We start from the raw sequence: 26874 nt of genomic DNA on the forward strand, positions 1-26874 counted from the left end.
AGGATATTTTTGAAAAAGATGCAAAACAGAGAAACATTGATGTTCAGAGAGGCTTTTAGAAGGATCACAACGTTAGCATATAGGTACAGGAGGCATTAAGGAAGGCAAATGGTATGTTGGCCTTTATTGCAAGGAGATTGGAGTACAAGAACAGGAATTCTTGCTACGATTGTAAAGGGCTTTGGTCTCCAACTCTCAGGAATGATATATTTGCATTAGAAGCTATACGACAAAGGCTCCTTAGATTGGTTCTGAAATAAGGGGTTTAACCTACCACAAGGGGCCAAGTAAATTAGCCCTATGCCCTCTAGGAGTTCAGAATGAGAGATGATCTAATCAATGATTAATAGATATTGGTCTGGGCTGAAATTTCAAAAAAAGTATACACTCCACGTATTTGAAACGACCACATTATTGATTTCCTTTGCAACACTATAGTCACCAGTCAGTAATGTTTGAAGCTAAAATACTTCAGCATTCAAATTTAGGAATAGAAGCATTAGATGTTTAAAAATCATCAGACATCCATTCAAGTCCCAAATTTCAAACGCATAATTCCAATAAAAGAGATCAGACGAGTGAAATGGTATGAACATACAGCATTTTCACAATCAATGAACTAAATAACAACCTGGTTTAAAGCATTGTCTGTCTTTAATTCTTTATGGTTTGAGTACTGGATATAGATCGGCTGGTTCCGAAGATGAGGCGTTACAGCAGTATAGTAATTCACCATGGTGATAGCTGCCTCTTCAGAAGCCATTTCCAAGAAAGCCTGGAGCAGCACACAGAAAGCACACTAAGTAGTGAGTAGTTAAAACATGGCAATTCAAACTTTTAGACAATGTCATCAAACTAATACTTTAGCAACACCTGTTTCAGAGTAAAGCACACTGTTTATAATTATTAACTTCCAATGTTGTAAGAATTAAATTCTTACAACAGGGACAAGGTGCCGCATAGGAGACTGTTAAATAAGTTAAGTGCCCATGGCATGGAGAGAGGATTGGCTGACTGGCAGAAGGCAGAGAGTGGGGGTAAAGGGGTCTTTTTCAGGATGGCAGCCGGTGACTACTGGTGTGCCTCAGGGGTCAGTGCTGGGACCACAACTTTTCACAATATACATGATTTAGAGGAAGGAACTGAAGGCACTGTTACTAAGTTTGCAGATGATACAAAGATATGTAGAGGGACAGGTAGTATTGAGGAAGCAGGGGGGCTGCAGAAGGATTCGGACAGATTAGGAGAGTGGGCAAAGAAGTGGCAGATGGAACACAATGTGGAAAAGTGTGAGGTCATGCACTTTGGAAGGAGGAATGGAAGCACAGACTATTTTCTAAATGGGAAATTGCTTAGGAAATCAGAAACACAAAGGGACTTGGGAGTCATTGTTCAAGATTCTCTTATGGTTAACGTACAGGCTCAGTCAGCAGTTAGGAAGGCAAATGCAATGTTAGCACTCATATCGAGAGGGCTAGAATATAAGAGCAGGGATATACTTCTGAGGCTGTATAAGGCTCTGGTCAGACCCCATTTGGAGTATTGTGAGCAGTTTTGGGCCCCATATCTAAGGAAGGATGTGCTGGCCTTGGAAAGAGTCCAGAGGAGGTTCACAAGAATGATTCCTAGAATGAAGAGCTTGTCGCATGAGGAACTGTTGAGGACTCTGGGTCTGTACTCATTGGAGTTTAGGAGGACGAGGGGGGGGGGGGGGGGATCTTATTGAAACTTACAAGATACTGAGAGGCCTGGATAGAGTGGACGTGGAGAGGATGTTTCCATTAGTAGGAAAAACTGGAATCAGAGGGCACAACCTCAGGCTAAAGGGACGTTTCTTTAAAACAGAGATGAGGAGGAATTTCTTCAGTTAGAGTGGTGAATCTATGGAACTCTTTGCCGCAGAAGGCTGTGGAGGCCAGGTCATTGAGTGTCTTTAAGACAGAGATAGTTAGGTTCTTGATCAATAAGGGGGTCGGGGTTATGGGGAAAGGGCAGGAGAATGGGGATGAGAAAAATATCAGCCATGATTGAATGGTGGAGCACATTTGCTGGGCTGAGTAGCCTAATTCTGCTCCTATACAAAGAACAAAAGAAAATTACAGCACAAGAACAGGCCCTTCGGCCCTCCAAGCTTGCACCGACCATGCTGCCCGATTTAACCAAAACCCCCTACCCTTCCAGGGACCATACCCCTCTATTCCCATTCTATTCATGTACTTGTCAAGACGCCCCTTAAAAGTATCCGCTTCCACTACCTCCCCTGGCAACGAGTTCCAGGCACCCATTACTCTGTGTAAAAAATCTGCCCCGTACATCTCCTTTAAACCTTGCCCCTCGCACCTTAAACCTATGCCCCCTAGTAATTGACTCTTTCACCCTGGGAAAAAGCTTCTGACTATCCACTCTGTCCATGCCTCTCAAATCTTGTAGACTTCTATCAGGTCTCCCCTCAACCTCCATCGCTCCAGTGAGAACAAACCAAGTTTCTCCAGCCTCTCCTCATAGCTAATGCCCTCCATACTGGGCAACATCCTGGTAAATCTTTTCTGTACCTTCTCCAAAGCCTCCACATCCTTCTTGTAGTGTGGTGACCAGAATTGAACACTATATTCCAAGTGCAGCCTAACTAAGGTTCTACGAAGCTGCAACATGACTTGCCAATTTTTAAACTTAATACCCCAGCCGATGAAGGCAAGCATGCCATATGCCTTCTTGACTACCTTCTCCACCTGCATTGCCACTTTCAGTGACCTGTGTACCTGTACACCCAGATCCCTTTGCCTATCAATACTCTTAAGGGTTCTGCCATTTACTGTATATTTCCCATCTGTATTAAACCTTCCAAAATGCATTACCTCATATTTGTCAGGATTAAACTCCATCTGCCATTTCTCTAACTGATCTATATCCTGCTGTATCCTCTGATGGTCCTCATTGCTATCCGCAAATCCACCAATCCGCAAACTTACTAATCAATCCAGTTATATTTTCCTCCAAATCATTTATATATATTACAAACAGCAAAGGTCCCAGCACTGACCCCTGAGGAACACCACTTGTCACAGCCCTCCATTCAGAAATGCACCCTTCCACTGCTGCCCTCTGTCTTCTTTGACCGAGCCAGTTTTGTATCCACCTTGCCAACTCACCTGGCCACTATGTCTTATGCTCTAATTCTCAATGAGGATTGCTGGTTGTCATCTTCAATTCCCACACAGATATATTATACTTCTGCACAAAGCTATCAAATGTTAAAGATCATATTTTAAACCAGTTCTTTGGACCATTCAGTTCCAAGCAATTGTGTATTGAAACACTGGTGACCATGTCCCGTGTTACTCTGCATTTGACAAGTGCTCATCTTTTACTTACCATCTTGCAAAGCTACACAAGGAAAGTATGTTTGCAATAACTGAACAGTAAAGTAACAGAAATTCACATTTTCTCACTACAACATATTAGAATCCAGATCTTTGTGCATCCTACCGTTGCCCGTTTACTTTTAGTCACAAATTAATTCCTTAGAACATATTCAAAGGAAGTTCATGTGGCATATTTACCAAGTACGTCTATTGACATTAGTCACACAGAAAAGGTTTCCAAATGTTTGCACCATTGGCTGATTAATCACCAGGGAGGTTGCGCATCCCATTCCGGCCAACAGCAAAACTACCCACATTACGTCAGCGGCAGGAATGAGCTGAAACAGGGATTTTGCCACTGTCTAATTAGGCTCATTAATGAACCACTTAAAGCTTATCATCCAAGTTCAGCAAAATTTAGTGGTGGCTCAGAGATCCTTCCAAATTCATGGATTTCATATGCCTCTTGAAGGACACCCAGCAAACCCAGCCAGAATTGCCAGTGGCCTTATGGGGCGCCATTTTCTCAAAGGCACTTCAGGTCCAATCAAGGGATCCAGAATCAGAAAGAGGGGTGCCACTGAGAACGACTGGATCCGAGCATCAGTGGCACATTCTAACACCAACCAGACCAGAGCGCCGACTGGTATCATGCAAGGATTAATGGGTCATTTTTCAGTTGACAAGATACAATGATTGGAGTGCCACAGGGATCAGTGCTGAGGTGTCAATTATTTACAATTTATATTACTGATTTGGATGAAGGGACCGAATTTATGATATATAGATATATCTATAGATATCATATATAGATATACAAAGATAGGTAGGAAACCAAGTTGTGAAGGGGATTCTGCAACGGGACATGGATCGGTAAATAATTGGGCAAAATATTGACACCTGCAGTATAATGTGGGAAAATGTGAATTTGCCCACTTTGGCAAAAATAGAAAATGAGCATATTATTTAAATTAAGAGAGATTGCAGAACTCGAAGTTCAGAGGGATCTATGTCCTGGTACAAGAATTACAAAAAGCTAGAATGCAGGTATGGCAAGTGATTAGAAGGCAAAAAGAATGTTGTTGGGGGAATGGAATAATAAATTTTTGCTACAGGGCATTGATGGAACCACAATTTTGATCTTATTTAAGGAAGAACTTAAATGCTTTAGAAGTAATTCCGAGAAGGTTCATTGTCTGATACCTGGGAAGGAAGGACAATCAAGGCAAGGGAATAACACGATGAACAACAGGACAGTGGGAAGTAGAGGACCTGAGGGACCTTGGAGTGCATGTCCAAAGGACCCTAAAGGCAACAGAACAGATAGACAAGATGGTCAAAAAGGCATGTGGGATACTTAGCTGAGGCATAGAATATAGGAGCAGGGAGGTATGATAGAACTGTATAAAATGTTTGATAGGCCACAGCTACAGTACTGTCTGCAGTTCTGGTCACCACAGTACAGGAAGGATGTGATTGCATCAGAAAGGGTGCAGAGGAGATTCATCAGGGTGTTGCCTGTGCTGGAGCTTTCAGCTAAAGGAGACTGGAGTGCAGAGAACACTGAGGGGAGACATGATTGAGGTGCACAAAATGATGAGGGACATAGATAGGGTAGGTAGGAAGAAACTTTTCCCCTTAGTAAAGGAGCCAATAACCAGGAGGCATAGATTTATGGCATGGGGCAGAAAATTTAGAAGAATGATTTCATATTTTTGTATCTTTTTCCCAGCAGAAGCAGGTGGAAGAATGTCCGGGGTGCGTGGGGTACTTGACTATGCTGGTTGTTTTTCCAAGGTAGTGGGAAGTGTAGACAAGGGTCAATGGATAGGAGGCTGGTTTGAGTGATGGACTGGGCTTCGTTCATGACCCTTTGTTGTTTCTTGCCGTCTTAGACAGGGCAGGAGCCATACCAAGTTGTGGTACAACCAGAAAGAATGCTTTCTATGGTGCATCTGTAAAATTTGGAGAGAGTCGTAGCAGACATGCCAAATTTCCTTAGTTTCCTGAGAAAGTAGAAGAGTTGGTGGCCCATCTTAACTATACCGTCAGCGTGGAGGGACCAGTTCAGGATGTTGCCGATTTGGACACTCAGAAACTTGAAGCTCTCAACCATTTCATCCCCATTGATGTAGACAGGAGCATGACCTCCACTATGCTTCCTGAAGTCGATGATTATCTCCTTTGTTTTGCTGACATTGAGGGAGAGATTATTGTCGTTGTACCAGTTCACCAGATTCTCTATCCCTTTCCTGTACATCAGCTGCCTCTGCTCTTCCTCCCATCCCCTAGAGCCTATTAAGTCAAACTGCTTCTAAAGATTCTCCTGCTTTAGGCTTGGACTTGCATTGTCCTCTAGTTTCTCTCTTTGCCCCGATGTCTCCTCAGAGCACATGTTCAAGAACCTCCTGCTATCCTGACCTTGTTCCGACTGAACTGCTAAACATTCAACTTTACTGCATGGTCCCCTTTTTGGTTGATAATGTTGAGTTTTCTTTTTTCAGGTAGTTCTGTCCCCTTCTCTTTAAAATCTGCCATCATTATTCCTCTTGTCAAATTATGAACCCATAATGCCAAGATCCTTGCAAACAACAACCACACCTTCAACTTCCCTTCATAATCCTTGAACTCATTGTCATCTCACAAACCTGCAGAAACAGAGATTTACATGTATTTCTTCCAATTTAGTTTACTGTATTAGCTGTTCACAATGCAGTCTCCTTCACACTAGGAAAACCAAATGCAGACTGGGCAACTGATTTGCAGAATATCTCCGATCAGTTCACAAGCATGAACCTGAGCTTCCAGTGCCATGTCATTTAATTCTGCACCTTGCTCCCAAACTGACATTTCTGTGATAGACCTGCTGTACTGTTCTTGGGAAGCTCAATGCAAGCCTGAAGAACACCGATTAGGCACATCACAGCCTTCCAGACTCAACGATGAGCTGAACAATTTCAGACCCTGAACTCCTTTGCTTTGCAGGTTTCAACTTTTCTCTTATTTTCATTTTCAAAGAATAGTTAACCTGCTCTCAGCACTTCTTTTCTTTAGCAACTCTTCTGCCATTCAATCTCTCCTGTCTCCCACCCCATCATTGATCTTCCTTTTGTCCTTATCCCTCATTGCTCAAAACCTGCAAATCTAACTTTTTATAGTTCTGACGAAAGATCATCAACTGAAATGATAGCTCTGACCGAGCATTTCCAGGATTTTCTTTTTATTCAGATTTCCAGGAACTGTAGCATTCTGCTTTTCGATTTGCTATTATCGCCCAACTCCGCCTCGGCATATCTAGTGCTAAAACCCTCATCCATGCCTCTTACCTCTAGACTTGACTATTCCAACACACTCCATTGTGACCACCCACCTTCTACCACCTTGGCCATCCAGGGGAGACAAGAATCCTGGATATCAAGGCGGCATTTTCCCCAAGTGTGGAATCAAGGAGCCTGAGTGAAACTGAAGCAATTGGGAATTATGAGGAAAACCCTCCACTGGCTGGAGTCATACCTAGCATAAAAGGACAACATTGCTTGTTGTGGGTCATCTCAGCCCCAGCAATGCAGCAAGAGTTTCTTAGGCCAAGTCCTAGGCCCCCATTCTCAGCTGCTTCATCAATGACCTTCCCTCCAAAAGGTCAGTAGGGTTAAGGATGTAACTGCACAGCTGCAGTGCACCCTGAGGAAAGAGGGTGAACAGCCAGCAGTCGTGGTCTATGTTGGTACAAAAGACAAAGGCAGAAAGAGGGACATGGTCCTGCAGTCAGCATTTAGGGAGCTAGGTAGGAAATCAGCAAGGAGGACCTCAAAATTAGTAATCTCCAGATTACACCCAGTACGACACCCAAATTAGTACAGAAAAAGGAGGATAAAGCAGATGAATGTGTGGCTGGAAAGATTGCACAGGAGAGGGGGCTTCAGATTCCTGGGACATTGGAGTGGTTCTGAGGAAGATTGGATCTGTACAGGCTGCATGCATTGCACCCAAATAGAGCTAGGACTGAGTTCCCAGTGGGCATTTTACTGGTGCTACGGGGGAGGGCTTAAATTAACGGGGGAGGGCTTAAATTAACGTGGTAGGGATGTAGGATTCAGGAGGTAATGCCAGAGAAGAATACCATGGTGCATAGAATATTGGTTGTGATAGATAGCACTAGGATAAGAAAAAGTTAAGGAAGAAAGGAAAAGTATAAATCGTGCTTACTGTGCATGTTTATGAATGCACAGAGTGTAGTAAATAAGATTAGTGAGTTACAGGCACAGGTTTTCATGTGGAAACATGTTGTGGGTATAACAGGGAGCTGGCTTAAAGGGCAGGGCTGTTAAATATTCCTAGATACAAAGTGTTCAGTAAAGATAGGAAATTAAGGAAAAAGGAGAGTTGGCAATATTGATTGAGAGATTTGCAATGTTTGAGAAAGACAACATCCCAGAGGTGTCAAGAACAGAATCTATTTGGCTAAAGTCAAGGAACAAAACTGATGAAATTATATTGCTCAGTGTCGTCTATAGGCCTCAAAATAGCGGAAAGAATGTAGAGGAACAAATTAGTAAAGAAATTGCAGCGAAGTGCAAAAATTATAGAGCAATTGTAATGGAGGACTTTACTTATTCAAAAATAGACAGGATAGTAGTATTGCAAAGGGCAAAGAGGAAATATTCTGGGAGTGTATTCAGGAAAATTTTCAACAACAGCAGCATGTTTCCAGGCCAACGAGAAAGGAGGCACTGCAGTTCTGGTTCTTGGGAATGACAGTAAGAAGTTTAACAACACCAGGTTAAAGTCCAACAGGTACATTTGGTAGCAAAAGCCACAAACAAGGCATATAAAGACACAAACTCAATTTACAGAATAATGATTGGAATGCGAATACTTACAGCTAATCAAGTCTTTAAGATACAAACAATGTGAGTGGAGAGAACATTAAGACAGATTAAAGAGATGTGTATTGTCTCCTGTCTGGAGACATCACCTGGAGACAATACACATCTCTTTAGCCTGTCTTAATGCTCTCTCCACTCGTATTGTTTGTATCTTAAAGACTTGATTAGCTGTAAGTATTCGCATTCCAACCATTATTCTGTAAATTGAATGTGTGTCTTTATATGCCCCGTTTGTGAACAGAATTTCCACTCACCTGAAGAAGGGGCTTATGGCTCCGAAAGCTTGTGGCTTTTGCTACCAAATAAATCTGTTGGACTTTAACCTGGTGTTGTTAAACTTCTTACTGCGTTTACCCCAGTCCAACGCCGGCATCTCCACATTTTGGGAATGAGGCAGGCCAAGTGGAACAAGGATCAGTAGGAGAACATTTAGGGGACAGTGGTCATTGTATCATATGGTTTAGGCTGGTTAAGGAAAAGGACAATGAACAATCCAGAGTAAGAATAATTAAATGGGTGAAAGCCACTAACGGACCTGGGGCGAACAAATTGGAGTCAAAGGTTGGCAGGAGAAAAGGTAGCTGAACAATGGACGATCTTCAAAGGGAAGACAGTTTGGGCATAGTCATGGTATATTCGCTCAGAAGGGAAAGGTGGGACAAACAAAGCCAGAGATCCCTGAATCACAAAAGGGATGGAAATCAGGAAGAAAAAGTGTGCTTGGAACTGATGTTAGCTAGAAAATGCAATTGAGAATTGGTGCCGGGGTGTGTGTGTGTGGCAGCAAATTAGGGAATCAAAAAGAGAGTACAAAAAGAGACTGACAGGCAGCATAAATGGGTATAAAAATAGACTGGAGAAGTTGGGACCATTTTCCTTGAAGTCTTCTGTAGGCACATAAATAGTAAAATGGTGGTAAAAGGAGTAGGGTCAATGAGAAACCAAAAAGTGATGGAGGAAGAGGCAACAGCTGAGGTATTAAATGAATACTTTGCACCTGGCTTTACCAAGATCTTACTACCCAGGCCATGGTGAAAGAGGAGGCAATTCAAACAATAGAACAGTTTACATTTGATCAGGAAGTGGGTTTGGATAGGCTGACTTACTTAAAATAAATTGGATGAGTCACCAAGACCAGATGAAATGCATTCAAAGATACTGAAAAGTGAGAATGGAAATTGCAGAGGCACTGGCCATAATTTCTCAGTCTTCCCGACTGAGGGTAGTGGCAGAGAACTGGAGAATAACCAACGCCATTCCTTTGTTGAAAATGTAAAAATAAGCGCAGCAACTACAGGCCAGTCAGTTTAACTTTGGTGATAGGGAAGTGCAGTTAATAAAGCACACAGTACCCGAGGTGATAAATAGGCAGATTATAAAAGAAAGGCGATTACGTTGAACTTGTACAAGACACTTTCGGACTCAGCTGCAGTATTTTGCCCATTCTGGCACTGCACTTCAAGGAGGGTGTGAGAGCATCAGAAATGAATGATTCCAGGGACGAGGAACTTCAGTTATTAAAAACAGACTGGAGAAGTTGGAATCCTTTTCTTTGAAAAGGCTCGAGATTTCATAGAAGTATTCAAACTCATGAGGGGTATGGACAGATTAGATAAGGAGAAACTGTTCTCACTCGTGAAAGGATTGGAAATGAGAGGGCACAGATTACAAGTAATTGGCAAAAGAAACAAAAGCAATACAAGAAAAAACACTTTCACACACAACTTCAATGGTTAAAGTCTGGAATGCATTGCCTCAGAATGTGGTGGAGGCAGGTTCAATCGGAGCATTCGAAAGGCAATTAGACTGTTACCTTAAATGGAAGAATGTGCAGGGTTATGGGGAGAAGGCAGGCGAATGGCAAAAAGTGAATTGCTCATTCGGAAAACAATATGAACATGATGGGCCGAATGGCTGCCTTCTGCTACAATTCCATAAAGTACAGATTTTCACTGATTACATCAATTATGACTCCTCAGATACTGAAGGTGCCCATGTCCACATCTAGCAAGACCAAGACAACATTCAAGCTTGGGCTGATAAGTGACAAGTTACATTCACATCACCCAAATGTCAGTAAATAACCATCTTCAACAATAGAAAATATAACTTTTTCCCTTGGACATTCATTAGTATTACTATTGCTGATTCCCCCACCAACACCACCCTGGGAGTTACCATTGACGAGAAATTGAACCAGCCATATACATATACTCTGGATGCAAGAACAGGTCAAAGGCTGGGAAGGCTGCAGTAATTCAGCTCCAAATCCCCAAAGTCCGTCCATCAACTACAAGAGACAAGTCAAGAATGTGACAGAATACTGTCTATTTGCTAGAATGAATGAGTGTAGGTCCAATGGTTCCATCCATGACAAAGCAGCACACTTGATCACACCCCATCCACCATCTTAAACATTCATTCCCTCCATCACCAGTGCACTGCAGCATCAGTACAATTTACTACATTCATTGCAGCAACTCACCAAGGCTGCTTCGACAGTTCCTTCCAAACTTGCGAGCTCCCTTTCTGCAAGTTCCCTCCAAGTCACACACCATCCTGATTTGAAACTATATTGTAGTCCTCTTTGACCAAATCTTTAACCATCTGCCCTAGTTATCTTTTATGGGGCTCACTGTCAAATTTTGCTTCATCATACTCTTGTGAAATGCCTTTGGATGTTTTATGTTAAAGGTGCTATACAAATATAGATTGTGGACCACTGGACAACAGAACGAATAGAATATTTTAATTTAATACAAGCAGTTGCAATATGTACCATATAAAAAATTAAGTATCACAATATAGATACATTGATTGAAATACTGCATATCACTAAATTTGCTACCTGTCTTAAATTGCAGAAGTTTAATTTTATGTACCATTTTCATAGAATCACATGGAAATACAAGACAAAGAGAGACTATACGCCTAACTGGTCCATGTTAGTGTCTAGTCTCCACGTAAGCAGTCATCCTAATCCCATGGGCCTGCTTTATCCCCATATTCCTTTATCACACTGTCCTTCAACTAGTCTCTAACCTATTTTTAAACGTCAACATGGTTTCTGCTTCTATCACTAATTTCAATAGGTATTACATCGTTTCACAGCCTTCTAATTGTCTCCTCTTCTGAATCTTTTACACATTAAAAACCTGTGAAAGTATTAGGGAATTATTGGCGATCGAACAATGCCCATCATAAATCCTCCTTCAAAATATGGCAAGGATTAATCTTCAGAAACTGCCCGCTAAACAAGAGATAATTAAGCTCATTGAAGGCTTCAGAATTTGGCTTTAGTGGCTAGAGAGAGCACACACAAGAAATTACAAAAAAAAAATGACCAGGTATTCGTCAAAGTATTAATTCTTGAGATGGAAAAACACAGAAACTAAAAAATGTATTGGTTGCTTCATGCTGCTTGTATGGAACTAGATGAACTCAATTTTCTGATGCATTTAGATTTGGGTATATACTGAAAAGTAGTAACGTGTCTAAAACACAACATGTTATTAAAAGGCATGCTTAATTATGAAACTTTAACAATTATATTAAAATATTTGATCATCAGAACAACCCAAGTAGTATTCCATTTAACTTGGTGTGAAAAGTTATGATAGTGATACTCAGCTATGGGTCTTGAGGCTAATGAAAATGTACAGCCCACATATTTCCAACCATTTCCACATACGTTGGCAAGCTAAGCATTAAGACTCTTGTTAAGTGTCATTTTCCAGTCACAACTTATTCAAATTCCCAGCTTGAGCAGAAGGGTATAAAACCAGAACACTGACTTGTTTCTTATGATAAAGGCGCTGACCGATCTCCTTTATACCGTCAGCATTGTATTTTATTTCCAAATCCATCATTCAGTGCCAAATAGCAGTCATCTGAATGTTAGCAGCACATTTTTCTCCTAATTATAGAGAAAACGCTGAGGTTATCAAACTCTTTTCACTAATGAGCAAGTGCAAATGCTGTAATCCTCTAACATCTACTAGGAAAGGGAATGGAAATATTTGAACAGGTAAATGATTAGACAAGAGTAGAAAGCTTTTGAATCTGGTTAAATGTCACCACACCATTAAAGGTAAGCTCAAACACTTGGTACAGTTGAGCATGCTCATACCAATTTTTCCAGAGATAGAAAAGGAAATATTTAATGTAATTTAATGTACTTTACATTTCAACTGTTAAAAGCTTTTTGCAAATAACGGGGAGTACTTTAAAGTAGCTATCTATTAAAAATAAAAGTTCAGAACATGGTGAACAGTACTCACATTTAGCATCCTAATTAAAGTATCAACTGCAGCGCTAGACACATTAGCTTCAAACCATTACACCCACCAGGAATCTATTCCAGATTGTACATACCTGGTTTTTCCCTTTCAGCATCAGAATGTTGGTAACCTTTCCAAATGGCAAGCCCAAAGCTATGACCTCAGTTTCCATGACTTCACTGGGCAGTTTCCTAATATGTAGAACACGGGATGGTGCACCAATCATCTTATCGTCACCTTTGAATTTCTTACTGTCATTGCCATTAGCTGAAGAACATAATAAAATGCAACATTTGCTCAAGTTTAAAAACAGCAACAAAAATCTGTTGTCACATGAAAAAGGTCTGGATTTTCTGAAGTGATTTTGAAAAGTAGAAATTGCTAGAATCTAAAAAGCATAGTCTAACTAATGGAATGTTGAATGCAGGCAAATTAGTTGCATTGTCAGATTGGGCATTCAAAAATCAGTTCATGGCATTGTAGCACTGAGCAAATATTTTCTGCAATTCAAGGCTTAGGGAAAAGGATGAGGTCTTAAAGAATTAGCTTATATTTTAGTTAAATCCTAATTTTGGATATTAGAATTTTGAACTACTGATGGGAAAACAGCAACAATTGTCTTTATCTCCAGAAAACATGACAAAATATTGGTCAGATTATACAGTGGTGTGATATGTTCCAGTATAAACATGACCAAAAAACTTAAATAGAAAGAGTTGATAGAAAACTTAACAAAAAAAACAGCAAGAGGTCAACTGGTACAGACAGGAAGTGCTGATCATTTACAGAATTCAGTACATAAAATACTAAGTATTTTAAAAATTATTTCCTTACTTTATGACTCTTTCAAACTAAAGCCACAACATAGGAATCTACATCCAACACCAACATTACCCCCGCAACCAAAACTGGTTATTTGCAATCTGAAAGAATTGATTTTAATTCAAAACAATTAAATAACCACACTACTGAGCAATCTTCAGTTAACTCTCTTTTCCCCAATGACATCAAGGGTTGCATGCTAGTTCGCATTAAGCATGCAATGAGCAAATCTTTCTACGAACATTGAGTTAAGTATGAAAATTTAATTTCTGGTGAAGGTGGTGTGCGGGAGAGAGAGAAAAATGGAGATCTATCAAGAAGAAATCAGTAGCTACTTAAGAGTTCAGGAAACACAAAATAATTATTAGTTAGTGGAGATAAATTAATTCCTCTGGTGGAAGTCCGCAACAGCGGAAAGGATGTGCAGGCTAGGTGGATTGGCCACAGTAAACTGCCCCTTCATGTCAAAAGATGCGTAGGTTAGGTGGGATGGCCCCCTTCTGCACTGTTGGGATTCTATGTTCAAGGGAACATAATGCTGAAATTGGAGCTAGGTTGTTCAGAGGTGATGTCAGGATGCACTTCTTCACACAAAGTAGTGGAAATCTGGATCTCTTCCCCTCCAAAAAACAGCTGATGGCAAATCAATTGAAAATTTCAAAAATGAGATGGGCAAGATTTTCGTTGGACCAGGAGTAAAGATTACACAACCAACGGGGATTATTGGAATTGATGTACAAATTCAGCTAGAATTTACAAGTAGCAAATCAGACTCCAGGGGTTGAATAGCCTGTCTCTTTTTTGTTCTTAAGTAATCACCAAGGGCAGGAGAGTCAAGACCAATTGCAATGTTCAGGTAAAGCGAAGTGAGAAGGCAGGGGAAAATTGGACTCGACATGGAGATGCAACTCAATACCCAAAGATTATGGGACGATCCTACCAAGAGAATCGTGCCCATTTTGTTGGGCGAGCTCTTCTACATGACCTTACACCATCTTAGAGAAAAAAATTAGGCAAAATGTGATTCCCATTAGTCAGGGGAGTGAGTGGAGTCTATTCATGTGGGAAGCCGGTTGCTGACTGCCAGAGGGCGCAATTGTGGATGCGCTGATCTCCCAGCGCACTAACTGTTCGCAATCCCCAATTGCCGAGTGTGCAGCCCCCACCTCACCATCAGCCCCACTCTGTCCCTTTAGCACTGCCCGGTGGACAGTCCATGATGCCAGGCTGGCACTGCCAGGATCCCAAGATGGCTTAACCAAATTAACAAAATCTATGACAATAAAGTCTTAAATTCCTCGTTAGACTGCTGAACCATATGAAAATAAAAGTCCAGCTTTAGAACGTGATCAATATTTCAAAGCCTTTATTTAAATAAATCCCTTCACAGATCATACTTTAACAACAAAATTAGTATATCCTTGTGCTTTGGATTAAACATGCAAGATTGACTGCATACCATTTGCTAGAGTACTAGTTGCAAACATTCCATCAGTTGATTTTGTCTTGAAACTAACAGCAACAACCATAATGCACTTTAAAAGGTTGCCTGATGGAGAATGCATAATAGAAATGATAGGGGACGTGACATGACGGTGAATGGGGGGAGGGGGGTTGGTGCTGCTGCTGCTGAGAGGATGTCAGGAGTTAAATTAAAAAGTAGAACTTTGAGGTCAATCATTTCTGGATTATTTAAACGAGCCACACGCAAACGGAGACAGACTGACAAATCAGGAGAATTACCATGTGGCTAAAGGGCTCCAATGGGAAAGAGCTAGTTTTCACGGAAAATCGACACCAGTATTGAGATAAGAAGGAGCTGTACCAGTGGGAAGGTTTCTATCTAAACCAGAATAGGATCAGCGTACTAGCAGAAAAGGATGAATAGGGAGACAGCGAGGTTTTAAAACAGTTAAGCCAGGAGGGGCATCTACAAAAAATTAAATGCCTAAATATGTTAACAAAAAAGGGAAAGATGAGCATGTGTCAGGTTAAATTAAGAGAAGACATAAATGGTCAGGGAATAATTAGTTATAAAATAGCAGTGTAAAAATATGCTTAAAACATTGAGAAAGTAATCTTAAAATTATTCAAAACAGCTACGCAGTGTCTATAATTTTGCAAGATATAATGGGACTTACTAAGACTTGGCTACAGAAAAATTGAACTAGAAATTAAACATTGCAGGATGCAGCACAATAAGAAAAGATGGAATGAGAAAAACAGGATGTAGAATAGCTGTACTTATTTGAGATAATAAGCAGAAAAATGTGAAACGACCAACAATAAAACAGAATGTACGTGGATCGAGATAAAAGAATAAATCACACTAATAGAGATAGTCTATGGCAATCTAATAGCTGGAGGGAAGTGGACGAAGAAATATTCTAAACACAGTAAAATAAGGAAGGGAATATGGCCACTAATGAATAGACAGGATAAAAATTAGACAGCAATAGCAAAAATCACAAATATTAAGCAATTATTTTGCTTCAGAATTCATTATGACAAATCAGGAAGCCTTGATAGTAGAAGATGAAAGCAGGAATGATTTAACCACATTTGAAATAAATAACTAATCAAAAAGGATAAAACATCTGATCCAGATGGATTGCATCTGTGAATTTTAAAACCTGGATTACATCACCCAATCTAGGCTAATCAACTTTGTAGATCCTGACAAGAACACGTTTTCACTTTGTGCTGCAAGACAAACTTGTGTGCACCCTACAGGAACTGATCAAAGTTTTTACTACCAACAATCATGGGAAATCCTGTTGACAGCTGTTGCTTTCCAATAACCAGGTTGTAAATCATAACATTTCCATGTTCAGATGAACCCTCCAAAAAAAGTGATTTTGGAAGGTTAATGATAGTTGGGGGGGTGGGGGCAGCTGTGCTCTGACTGAGTCGTTGAATGGTGTGTACACATTTCGATGAAATATAGGAGCTGTTGCCTGCAAAGATCATCTTCCACCCACAACGGTTGAAAATTCACTGAAGCATTTGCGAGTAGATTTTCCTCCTGGAAGTGGCAAATCATGAGGTGACTGAGCCCATCTGGATATTGCCTTCTCTCACCCAAGTGTGTTGGGCAAAGAGTATGAAATTCAGGCACCCTTGGTGAGCTGATTCAGACGCAGAAAGAGTCCTCTGCTCTTGGAGCAAAGAATGTGTGCACCACTGCCTTCATTTTAAAATCATGTGATCCATTCTGTTTCCATCTCCATGTATCCAAGCCCTTTACAGGTGATCACCTATTACACTAGGGACATCCCCATATGCATAATTCAGATTTGCTTGATCCTTATCAACAGAAATTGGAGGAACCTCTATAGGGCAACAGCTAGCTCAGCTAGTTTATAAATTATGAATTACAAATATTATTTCAATCAATAGAAAGCACATTTATTAATAACTGCCATGACTGCCTGAGGTGATCATCTTGGGAACTGTACTGCAGTGAAACAGAGGCCTTGCCAAGAAATTTGGAACAACCCTCAATATAAAATATCCTTAGTTGCTGTTTACTCTTTCCCCTTTCAACTACACACCAAACAATGAATTTATTGATCGCCCATGCACAATGCTGTCATATTGCAGATTTCCATAAATTATCTGCTGGATTAACTCAAGATTTCAGTGGTTATGACTATCAAATCGAAAGTTGAAAAACCTCCAGAGGTTTGATCGCAAATTCAACTAGTTTCTGTAGCTAAATGATTCAACGATAATAATTTTCAACACTGATTGTTAAGATTGAACCGGTTACAATTAAATAGCAGTGTTAAATATTAAGGACATTTAAAGATCAGTTATTTTCAATAATTAAGTTTATCGTGGCATTACTTTTTACAAGTCAAGTAGGTGATTTCTTTTGACTGTGCTGTAGGCCTACTGCATTGGGTATTTCAACGCCACTGGCTATTTGATTTGAAGTCGTGTGAGATGGCAGAGAACACAGAGGTGGGGGGGATTCTTGTCTGTTTTACACACCTTTAAAGGCTCAGTTAAATGCAAGACGGTCAACCATCATCTCAGCAATTGCCCATGCTTGAAATTCCAGGGAGAAAATTCAGGAAATGTTCCATTTCAAACTGACATACAAAATGCTTTAGAAAAAACAAACACTGCCTTTCAATTATGAAGTAGGGTTTCTGGATTTATCCTGGAGAGTAAATTCTGCAATTTTTCTCCCTCATGTCATTCATCAACTAAGATGGCTGTACACTGACTGAAAAAAAATGTAAGCGAATGCCATTCCTGATGATATCAGTGAAACTAGAAAATGAAAATACATCACCTTTACACAACCATCCCACCCTGTAGGGAAGCACCAGATCATCATTCAGTAGTGTGTACTTAATATGCTTATATTTTAATACAAGAGTTATAACAAAGAACTACTGTTCTAAACTGTGGATAACCTACCAGTTACAACCACACTGCTCATGGTAGAGTTTGAGCTACTGAGAATGGTGCCAGAAAGTTCGTCAGATCCCCGCTGCAGGAACAAAAGAGAAAAGTCATAATTTTATTAAAACTATTCAGGTATATTCAGATTAATGCTCTCATGAACTGATTTGTCAAAATGGCTTCTGGAAGTCAATGCGATTAAAATGCATCATCATATTACTGTCAAGCAAAGTTACAATCATCACAAATTTATGGAAATCATAGAAACCCCTACAGTGCAGAAAGAGGCCATTCGGCCCATCGAGTCTGCACCGACCACAATCCCACCCAGGCCCTACCCCCATATCCCTACATATTTTACCTACTAATCCCTCTAATCTACGCATCCCAGGACACTAAGGGGCAATTTTAGCATGGCCAATCAACCTAACCCGCACATCTTTGGACTGTGGGAGGAAACCGGAGCACCCGGAGGAAACGCACGCAGACACGAGGAGAATGTGCAAACTCCACACAGACAGTGACCCAAGCCGGGAATCGAACCCAGGTCCCTGGAGCTGTGAAGCAGCAGTGCTAACTATTGTGCTACCGTGCCGCCCCTGCAGGAGGCGGAGCACCCGGAGGAAACCTACTCAGACACGGGGAAAAATGTACAAATTCCACACAGTGACCGAGGCCGGAATTGAACTAGGGTCCCTGGCGCTATGAGGCAGCAGTGCTAACCATTGTATTACCCATAACCGTAGCCTCATTCTGATGGCTATAGTGTTATACATCTCATTTATGTCCTCTACATACTGAAAGTAGAGCCACTCTGAAAGCAGTTCAGGATAAAGACAACAATTCAGGTCAACCATAGCCTCAAAATATCATTTCACAATGGCAGGGTGAGATTATTCCTCCACTGGCTTTCTGTAATACAGGACTGGAAGATCCTGGGTTTATCCTGGTTGAATTATTCCCTTTTTGTTTTACACACACAGTGAGAGGCAGGATTGAGAAGTGCTTATCCTTCATGCTGCAGCAACCTGAGGGCCCAACTCCATGTGTGTGAGCGGCCAACATCCACACCTCCTCTCACTGCCATCAGCTTCGGTTCAAGGTGAATTTTAATCCGGAAAATTCACTGCAGAGTAAAGAGAGCGGGTCTATCCAAGTAAATGTGGGCATGCCGCCAGTCCCAGGCAAACATGGAGCCAGCTCCCCACCAAACTCCCTCATCATCCATTCCCTTTCACGTTAAAAACACTAAATAATCACACGAGACGCTTTATTAAGACCGGCCGGGTATTTTGCAGCCTTTATCTGAGCCGCTGGCAGGCGGATGGCTCTGATTTTACACCGATTGCCGCCGCTCCCAACTGCCGCCACTTACTGTGAAATCTGTGGGACAACTTAAGCAAACAGACAAGAATCAGTGATAAAATGAATTCAACTGTACCAATTCTTTAAAACTCCACAATCAAGAGTTATGATACAAAAGGTTATTTTAACCTAAGCCTTATTTAAAAGGAGTCTAGTGTCCCCTACTCAAAATTGCTAACTGTTGCCACTAGAGATAAAGGTGCATGCTTTCCTCTTAAGAAAAATAATTGTGCTACCATATTGACACTGCATAGAATGAACATCTAAAATAAAATCTTGCTGGTCACTTGAACTCTATAGGGCCCTATAAAGAAATTTATTTATCCAATAGTAATATTTCCATCTGATATACAAACCTAACTAGGTTACCATGTGTCCTTAGCAGTGTTAATTTTCTAGCTTAGCTTATTACAATAAAGCCACAACTAATATTCAAAAACATCGCTCTGAGGCCTTGTTGCTTTAGCGTTTCAGTTCAGAAGACGTGAAATCAACTTCTCTAAGCAATGACGCACAATCCATGGCAATTCAAGCTTCAATGCTCCAGAATTCAGTTAGTGTTTTTATTCGCTGCTCGCACATATTTAGATCTTGTGCGTTGGGATTTTTGAAGTGTCATTCCTAACACTTACCTATTGGTCGATAAACTCTAAAGTAGAAAACCCAAAACCCATTAGCATCAACAACTCGAGAAATGTGAATGGAAATATTAAGCATTGCGTGTACTTAAACATAGAAAATATTTTGTAAACACAATATAGTTAACATTTTGAAAAGCTATATTTACTTCCTTTTCCCCAACTAGAACTACAAACTGACTGAAAATACTTTGCCCAAGTACAGCCCCCAATAATTTCTACGCCACAAATCTGAATAAATTTCAATTTTCCTCCATACAATTCATCCATAGCACAAATGTAATTGAGATATGATATAAAGTTGTTGTGAAAATGAAAAATAGGCACGTCAAGCAAAAACTGAGCGTAACAGAGGGGGAAACCAGTGACCAACAGTGATCTATGCATTCCTTCACCTCCTGGTTTTGTAATTGTTCTACCTTTCTGGTAGAGCTGGCAGTGTTCCCTTGAAAGCCTGCGACTTTTAAAAAATCATGGGATGTGGGCTCGGCCAGCATTTATTGCTCATCCCTAATTGCCTTGACAAAGTGGCGGTGAGCTGCCTTGAACCGCTGCAGTCCATGTGATGTAGGCATACCCATATTGCCTGGCACATGCGTGGCGCAAATATTACTGATCAGGCCAAGCCCTGCTGCATTTGGAAATGGGCTGTTTCAGTCTCTGAGGAGTCACAAATGGTGCTGAACATGGTGCAATATTCAATGAAGTCCCCGCTTCTGGCCTTATGATGGAAAGATGGTAATTGCTTAAGCAGCTTAAGATGATTGAGCTTAGGACATCAACTTGAGGAACTCTTGCAGTGATGTCCTGGAACTGAGATGACTGACTCTCCAACAACCCAACCATCTTCGTGCTAGTTATGACTTCAAGCAGCAAAGAGTTTTCCCCACGTCCCATTGACTCCAGCTCTGCTGCAGCTCCTCGATGCCACACTTGATCAAATGCAGCCTTGATGTCAAGTGCAGTCACTATCGCTTCTGGAGTTCAGCTCTTCTGTCCTTGTTTGAACCAAGGCTGCAATGAAGTCAGGAACTGAGTGCCTTGGTGTAATCCAAACTGAGCATCAATGAGCAGGTTCATGCTAAGCAAGAGCCACTGGAAAGCACTGCTGACGACACTGTCCATCACTTCGCTGGTGGTGCGAGTAGGCAGATGGAGTGGTAATTGGCCGGCTTGGGTGTGTCCTGCTTTTTGCAGACAGAACATACGCAGGCAATGCTGGGTAGATGCCAGCATTGTAACTGTTTTAGAACAGTTTAGTTTGGGGTGTGGCAAGTTCTGAAGCACAAGTCATCACTACTGCTGCAAGAATATTTTCAGGATCCAAAGCCTTTGCAGCATCCAGTGCCATCAGCCATTTCTTGATATCACGTGGAGTGAATTGCATTTACTGAAGACTGGCATCCACTGGCAGGTGAAATTAGAACGAGGGGGCATGGCCTCAAAATAAGGGGGAGCAGATTTAGGAGTGAGTTGAGGAGGAACTTCTTCATCCAAAGGTTGTGAATCTGTGGAATTCCCTGCCCAGTGAAGCAATTGAGGCTACCTCACTGAATGTTTTTAACACAAGGATAAATTTTTGAACAGTACAGGAATTAAGGGTTATGGTGAGTGGACGGGTAAATGGAAGCAAGTCCACAAAAAAAAAATCAGCCATAATCTTATTGAATGGTGGAGCAGGCTCGAGGCCTATTCCTGCTCCTAGTTCTTATGACGTGCAGAGGAGGTTGTGATGGATCATCCACTTGATACTTCTGACTGAACATTGTAGAAATGCTTCAGCCTCATCTTTTGTACAGATGTGCTGTGCTTGCACTTCATTGAAGATGGGGTATTTGTGATGCCTCCTCCTCCTCCTCCAGTGAGTTATTTAATTGTCCACCACCAATCGACACTGGACATGGCAGGACTGCTTAGCTTAAATCTGACCGTTTGGTTGCAGAATGACTTAGCTATGTTTATCACTTGCTGCTTATGCTGTTTGACACGGATGTAGTCCTATATTGTAGCTTCACCAGATTAATACCTTATTTTTAAGTATGTCTGGTGCTGCTCCCGGTATGGTCTTCTAAACTCTTCATTGAACCAAGGTTGATCCCCTGGCTTGGTTAAGGCAGAATGAGGCATATGCTCCGCTGTTAAGTTACAGATTGTGGAAGAGCACAATAGAGTACACAGCGCCCTATGGTCTCCCAGTCTGGAGTTGTTAGATGAGTTTGAAAGTACGGTGGTAGCAGCACACAACACGGTGTCATTCTTGGTGGCTGCATGCAGGGCAAACCAATTACATAAAGGGAGGGCAGATAACAAAACAGACATCAGGCCTCTTATTGGTAGATGCAAAAACACTAATGCTTGTTTGAGGTACGGCCCGGAGTGCTTCTTTTAAAACCGGCACCTGCCTCAATGTGTGTACTACCTGCTGTTACGACACCTGCAAAACAGGTGAGTTATCAAAGATGTCTGGTGTTCAGACACTTTTTGGACAACCAGATTTTGGATAATGTACATGTACAAATATTACTCTGGACTCAACATAAATGAGATTGCAACAGGAGCATTATGAAACAAGTATGGCATAGTCACAGAAGGAGGTAAGAGTTGAAATGACCAAAGCTTCCTCAAAGAGGTAGGTTTTTAAGTGCCTTAAAGGAGGAAATCAAGGTAAATAAGCAGTGGTGGGTGAGTGGGAATTCCAAAGGTTGGGCCCAGTCAACTGAAGGCAGGGGCCATCAATTAAAACTGGGAATGCACAAGAGACCAAAATTAGAGGACCACAGATATCTCCTTATAAACAATAGTCTGTGCCACTTAAGTTTGAAAAATCTGTATTTAAGAGGTTTCCATATAGCGTGAATTGATCAGATTTAATTTCTGCTGCCCTTTTCATAACTTATGCCTGCCCTAAATGCATGTGCAACCAATAACCTTAGATAGGAAAATAAATGCTCTAAAAATAACAAAAAGACACAATTTAAAAAGTTCCAACACAACCTCGAGATAAAAGCACATCAATATCTGCTCGGAGGACATTCATTAACCTCAGCTAACTGTTGGACTTGGTTTAAATTATACTTATAGTAGCATCACTAAAACACAGACTAAATTTTGTCAAAATGCCATTAAAAATGCTATTTCATGCAGTTTGGTATTAATGGTTAAAACTGAATTTATAAAACATATTTTAAAAAGGTTGTTCAACCTGGGGTCCCAATTCAGGGTATACAAATAGGAAAGCCAGAGCTGTATTTTAAAAATTACCATTAGATTGGTATACAAATTTTTGGTGCAGAGGCCCATTAAGCCAAGTCAAATAAAACAATATTACAAAATTTGAACACAAATAAGAACATGTGGATTGAGCTAGAAAGAGGAATTTTCAGCCAAAGGTAATTTTTGAAAACAAAAAATATAGCAACCAAAATCAAATGAAAATGTTGCCACGTTCTTTAGAAACAAACTAATTTGATGTGTGATGCACAAGTAAAATCCAAACAGGAAGTTTTCACTAAAGTTGCAAATTGACCAATAAGCACAACATGTACTGTTTACCAACAAATTCAGTGCAAATGTTTCAGGAGCATAAGCCTATTAGAAAATCTTGGGTAGGGTTTCACGGCGGTGAGATCTTACGATCCCGCCATCGCCAACAGGGTTTCCCAATAAATGCACCCCTCCTGCTGGGAAGCCCACAGCACCATCACTGTGACCATAAGATCCCGCAAGCATAAACAACAGCAAGATTTTGGCACCTATACTGAAGATACACTAAAATGTGATTCCTTTCATTTAATCCTGAAATAAACTTATGAGGGAGATATGGCTTTTAAAAATGCAGGCTAATCATTATACAACAGACCTTAACAGTTGAGCAATAGACAAGCCTTCAATTGCCAGGAAATAGGAAATCAACATTTGAATATTACAGATAATCAGCTAGTCACAACACTGAAAAAATTACTTTCTAATCTAAACTTGGCAGAGAAGAAAAAATAGGCGAATCAGCCTTTCCTACTTGCGCATCAAATCAATGAGCCTACCAACTGTTTTGGGTGACAGTGCATAGTACAAATATCTAGAAGAAAGCATCCAAAACGAACTAAGCAATTAAAAATGCATTAATTTCAAACAGATGTCATGATGAATATTACTCCCTTGAAGAAGTAGGTATCTTAAGCTGTCACCTGAAACAATAATGCAGTCGTTCAGCTTTAAACTTACTGCCTCTCCCCTATTTGCACTAATTTATAATTTTAGTTATTTTATCACCATAAATATAGAAAGGAAAAACTGAGGGGAATTAGCAAAGTAAAGTGCTAGTAGAGAATTGCATTAAATGATTAATTGTGAAGCTAGTGCAATAGAGCTTAATTAGGCTTCTTAGTACTGTGGCCTGCAAATGGAAGATTAAATTTCAAAAATTACCCCCCCCCCCACACCAATTCAGTTCCAAAAGCCTAAGAACCAGGACTGGAGATGTGTGTTAAAAAATACGAGATTCAGGATGCCATGTAGTAAAACTTCAGCAAGATTCCAATACTTAAATACATGCTAAATAATTTGGTTCATATGGCTAAGTTGTGTCACTGTGATATTAATATCGCAGTATCAAAAATGAATTAATTTCTATTCATGACAAAGCTTTTAGAAATTAAGAGCAGATATTGTTTTATCTTTCTTGCGCACTTTTAGGTTGTTCATTTCCTATTCTGGCAATTTTCTACAGCGTTTGAAGTTGTTACAGAATTCTCTCACAATTTAACAGTACTAGCAAAGCTCAAGGCTACAATAAAAATTGGTGCACTGCTTTACTTTTAAATGAATCATTTCAGCAAACTTAGTAAAGCTTTAAGTCTGTGTCAATCTTCATCTTTTGGTTTTGATTTTAAGCAGTGACTTCTGTAATCATTAGGGTTAGACTATAAGCTTCAGGCATTCAATATCTCTATTACTTTGCTGATTTAATAAAACAGGAAAGCAGCATTTTGTGATACCACAATTTTTACTTTTATTCCTCAAATATCTTTATTTTAACGACATTTTCTTCTCTGCTTTTGTATTTTCATTGTGCACTGGCAGCCCTACATTACCTTGCTCAAGCGTACAACAAGGTTAGGTAGTGAGTTTGTGTGCTATTTGGCCATAGTAAGCATTGAAGCTGAGTCAATCCTTTTGTCTAAAGGATTTGTATGTAGACCTGCCTGCCAGGAGATGTAATGGGCATTGATCAGGATTAGGCAAGAATTCTGCCAGATCTTGTCATCAACCAAGGGCAATAACTCAACAGAAGCACCCGCATCATCACACCGAAGTTCAGGGAACGTCCCATCACAACAATATATTTAAGCATTAAGCCACTGGGAGTGTTCCTTTATGCCATTCTATCAGATCATACCAGCTCTTTTTAATTATTCCAAAGATTTGATTGATTAAATTAGTAAAATCAAATACCAAAATTACTTACTTTAAAATCTTTCAGGCACTGCAACATCATAATGATCTTAATATCATTTTAAGTTTATAAAGGTGATGAAAAATGCTGATCAGGTCAAATTTCTAAACTCAAATGCAGCTGTGATGTTTCTGCAATTTAACTCCCTCACATAAACAATTTAAATACTATTCATACTGTGCATGGAGGAAGTGCCCATCCCCATAATGGTACGCGAGACCAGGGAATCTGAAACAAAAGCCGTCAAAATGTAAGCATTCTGCAGCGAGGGAATAGCTTACAACCTAAGCAAAGTTACTGTTTTAGTCAATTCAAATAGAAATACGAGATCAAGTATATACCTAGTCAATGTGACAAACAGCTTAATCAAGTTATGAGAACGTCAATACAATTAAATTAGATATTTTAAAAATCAAGTGTAGCTGTCCAAATGGAGAGAATTTTAAGGCAAAACTTCCAATTACCGTATTAAAAAAATCCTGAGAAAATACTGGTTTGACACCAATTTAAAACTTATACAATTCAACGAACAAAACAACAGCACCAATGGAAAACAACCAGTCTTCTGAGAATTCTCAGTATTAGATTACGCAACACATTATACATAAATAAGGAAATCAGCGCAGCGAATAGCAAATTCCAACTAAAACTGGTGCTTGATTTAGCATAGGAAACCATGAAACTCCCATTTAGAAAAAAAACTTACATTTATATAGTGCCTTTCATGACACTGGAATATCCCAACAAATTTCCCTGCCAAAGTACTTCTGATGTATAATCACTTTTGTGCTGTAGTAAAATGCCATGGCTAGTTTGCACAAAATGCAATGAAATAAATGTTAGCCAGGACACTACAGAGCTCTCTTTGTTTTCCTCAAATAAAGCCCTAGGATCTTTTAATGTCTCATCCAAAAGAAGGCAGCTCCAACACTGCTGCATTCTTTCAGTATTGCACCAACATGGATTGAATGCAATACTCAGTAGTGATATGAGCTATTTGGCTAAAAGGCAAGCGTATAATAGTCCAAACAAAATGATGAAGTTTACATCATACATACCAAGAAACTAATCTATAAGAGAATTTATTTCATGTGAAAGGTAGGTATAAAGGAATAGGGAATAGTCATGTTTTAGGTCTGAACTAAATATAGACATCAAAGCTCTCAAAAACAATGCTAAGATTGGTCAGTCAAATAAATAGGATAACATCTTTATCATGGGATGCATTCATTTGTTTGCTGAATCACAGAAGTTGCTGAATCACAGAAGTTACCCCTGTAATTTTGGGACTTGTCCACTAATCAGCCCACTAACTAGCAAAACATGCTTTTCTCTTATTTTTGCTAGTACAGGAACAGACGGGGAAAAAAAACAAAATACATCTTTCCAAAAGCAGCTGTTCAGGCTACTAATGTGTGCAAACTAACATTATTTAACTGTAGTCTCTTATGAATCTAGGTTTGTTCGTCCAGTTCCATAAAGTTATTGAAGGAAGAGATGATTATTAGGAAACATTTTAGTAGCATACTGTTGTCAACTGCAATTACAACTACAGCAACAACACCATCCGGCAAATGAGGTGCCTATCAGCTCTGGAGACTGCACATAAGACAGGTGGTTTATGCAAGTGTGTTTTGCAAGGTGGCAATTGGT

At 40.2% G+C, this 26874-nt stretch overlaps 1 protein-coding gene across 4 annotated transcripts in view; it reads right to left on the reverse strand.

The window, feature by feature from the left end:
* ptbp2a (polypyrimidine tract binding protein 2a) overlaps window positions 1–26874 on the reverse strand; it is a 61589-nt gene that overhangs the window by 30890 nt on the left and 3825 nt on the right. For all 4 annotated transcript variants that reach the window (XM_078218813.1, XM_078218812.1, XM_078218811.1 and 1 more), the window contains exons 3-5: window positions 17782–17854; window positions 12623–12795; window positions 632–775 (exon numbers count right to left, since the gene is read on the reverse strand). In XM_078218813.1, coding sequence (XP_078074939.1) covers window positions 632–775; window positions 12623–12795; window positions 17782–17854 — 390 coding nt within the window. The remainder of the gene's footprint in view (window positions 1–631; window positions 776–12622; window positions 12796–17781; window positions 17855–26874) is intronic.

Source organism: Mustelus asterias, chromosome 8, assembly GCF_964213995.1.
Source record: "Mustelus asterias chromosome 8, sMusAst1.hap1.1, whole genome shotgun sequence".
NCBI lineage: Eukaryota > Metazoa > Chordata > Chondrichthyes > Carcharhiniformes > Triakidae > Mustelus > Mustelus asterias.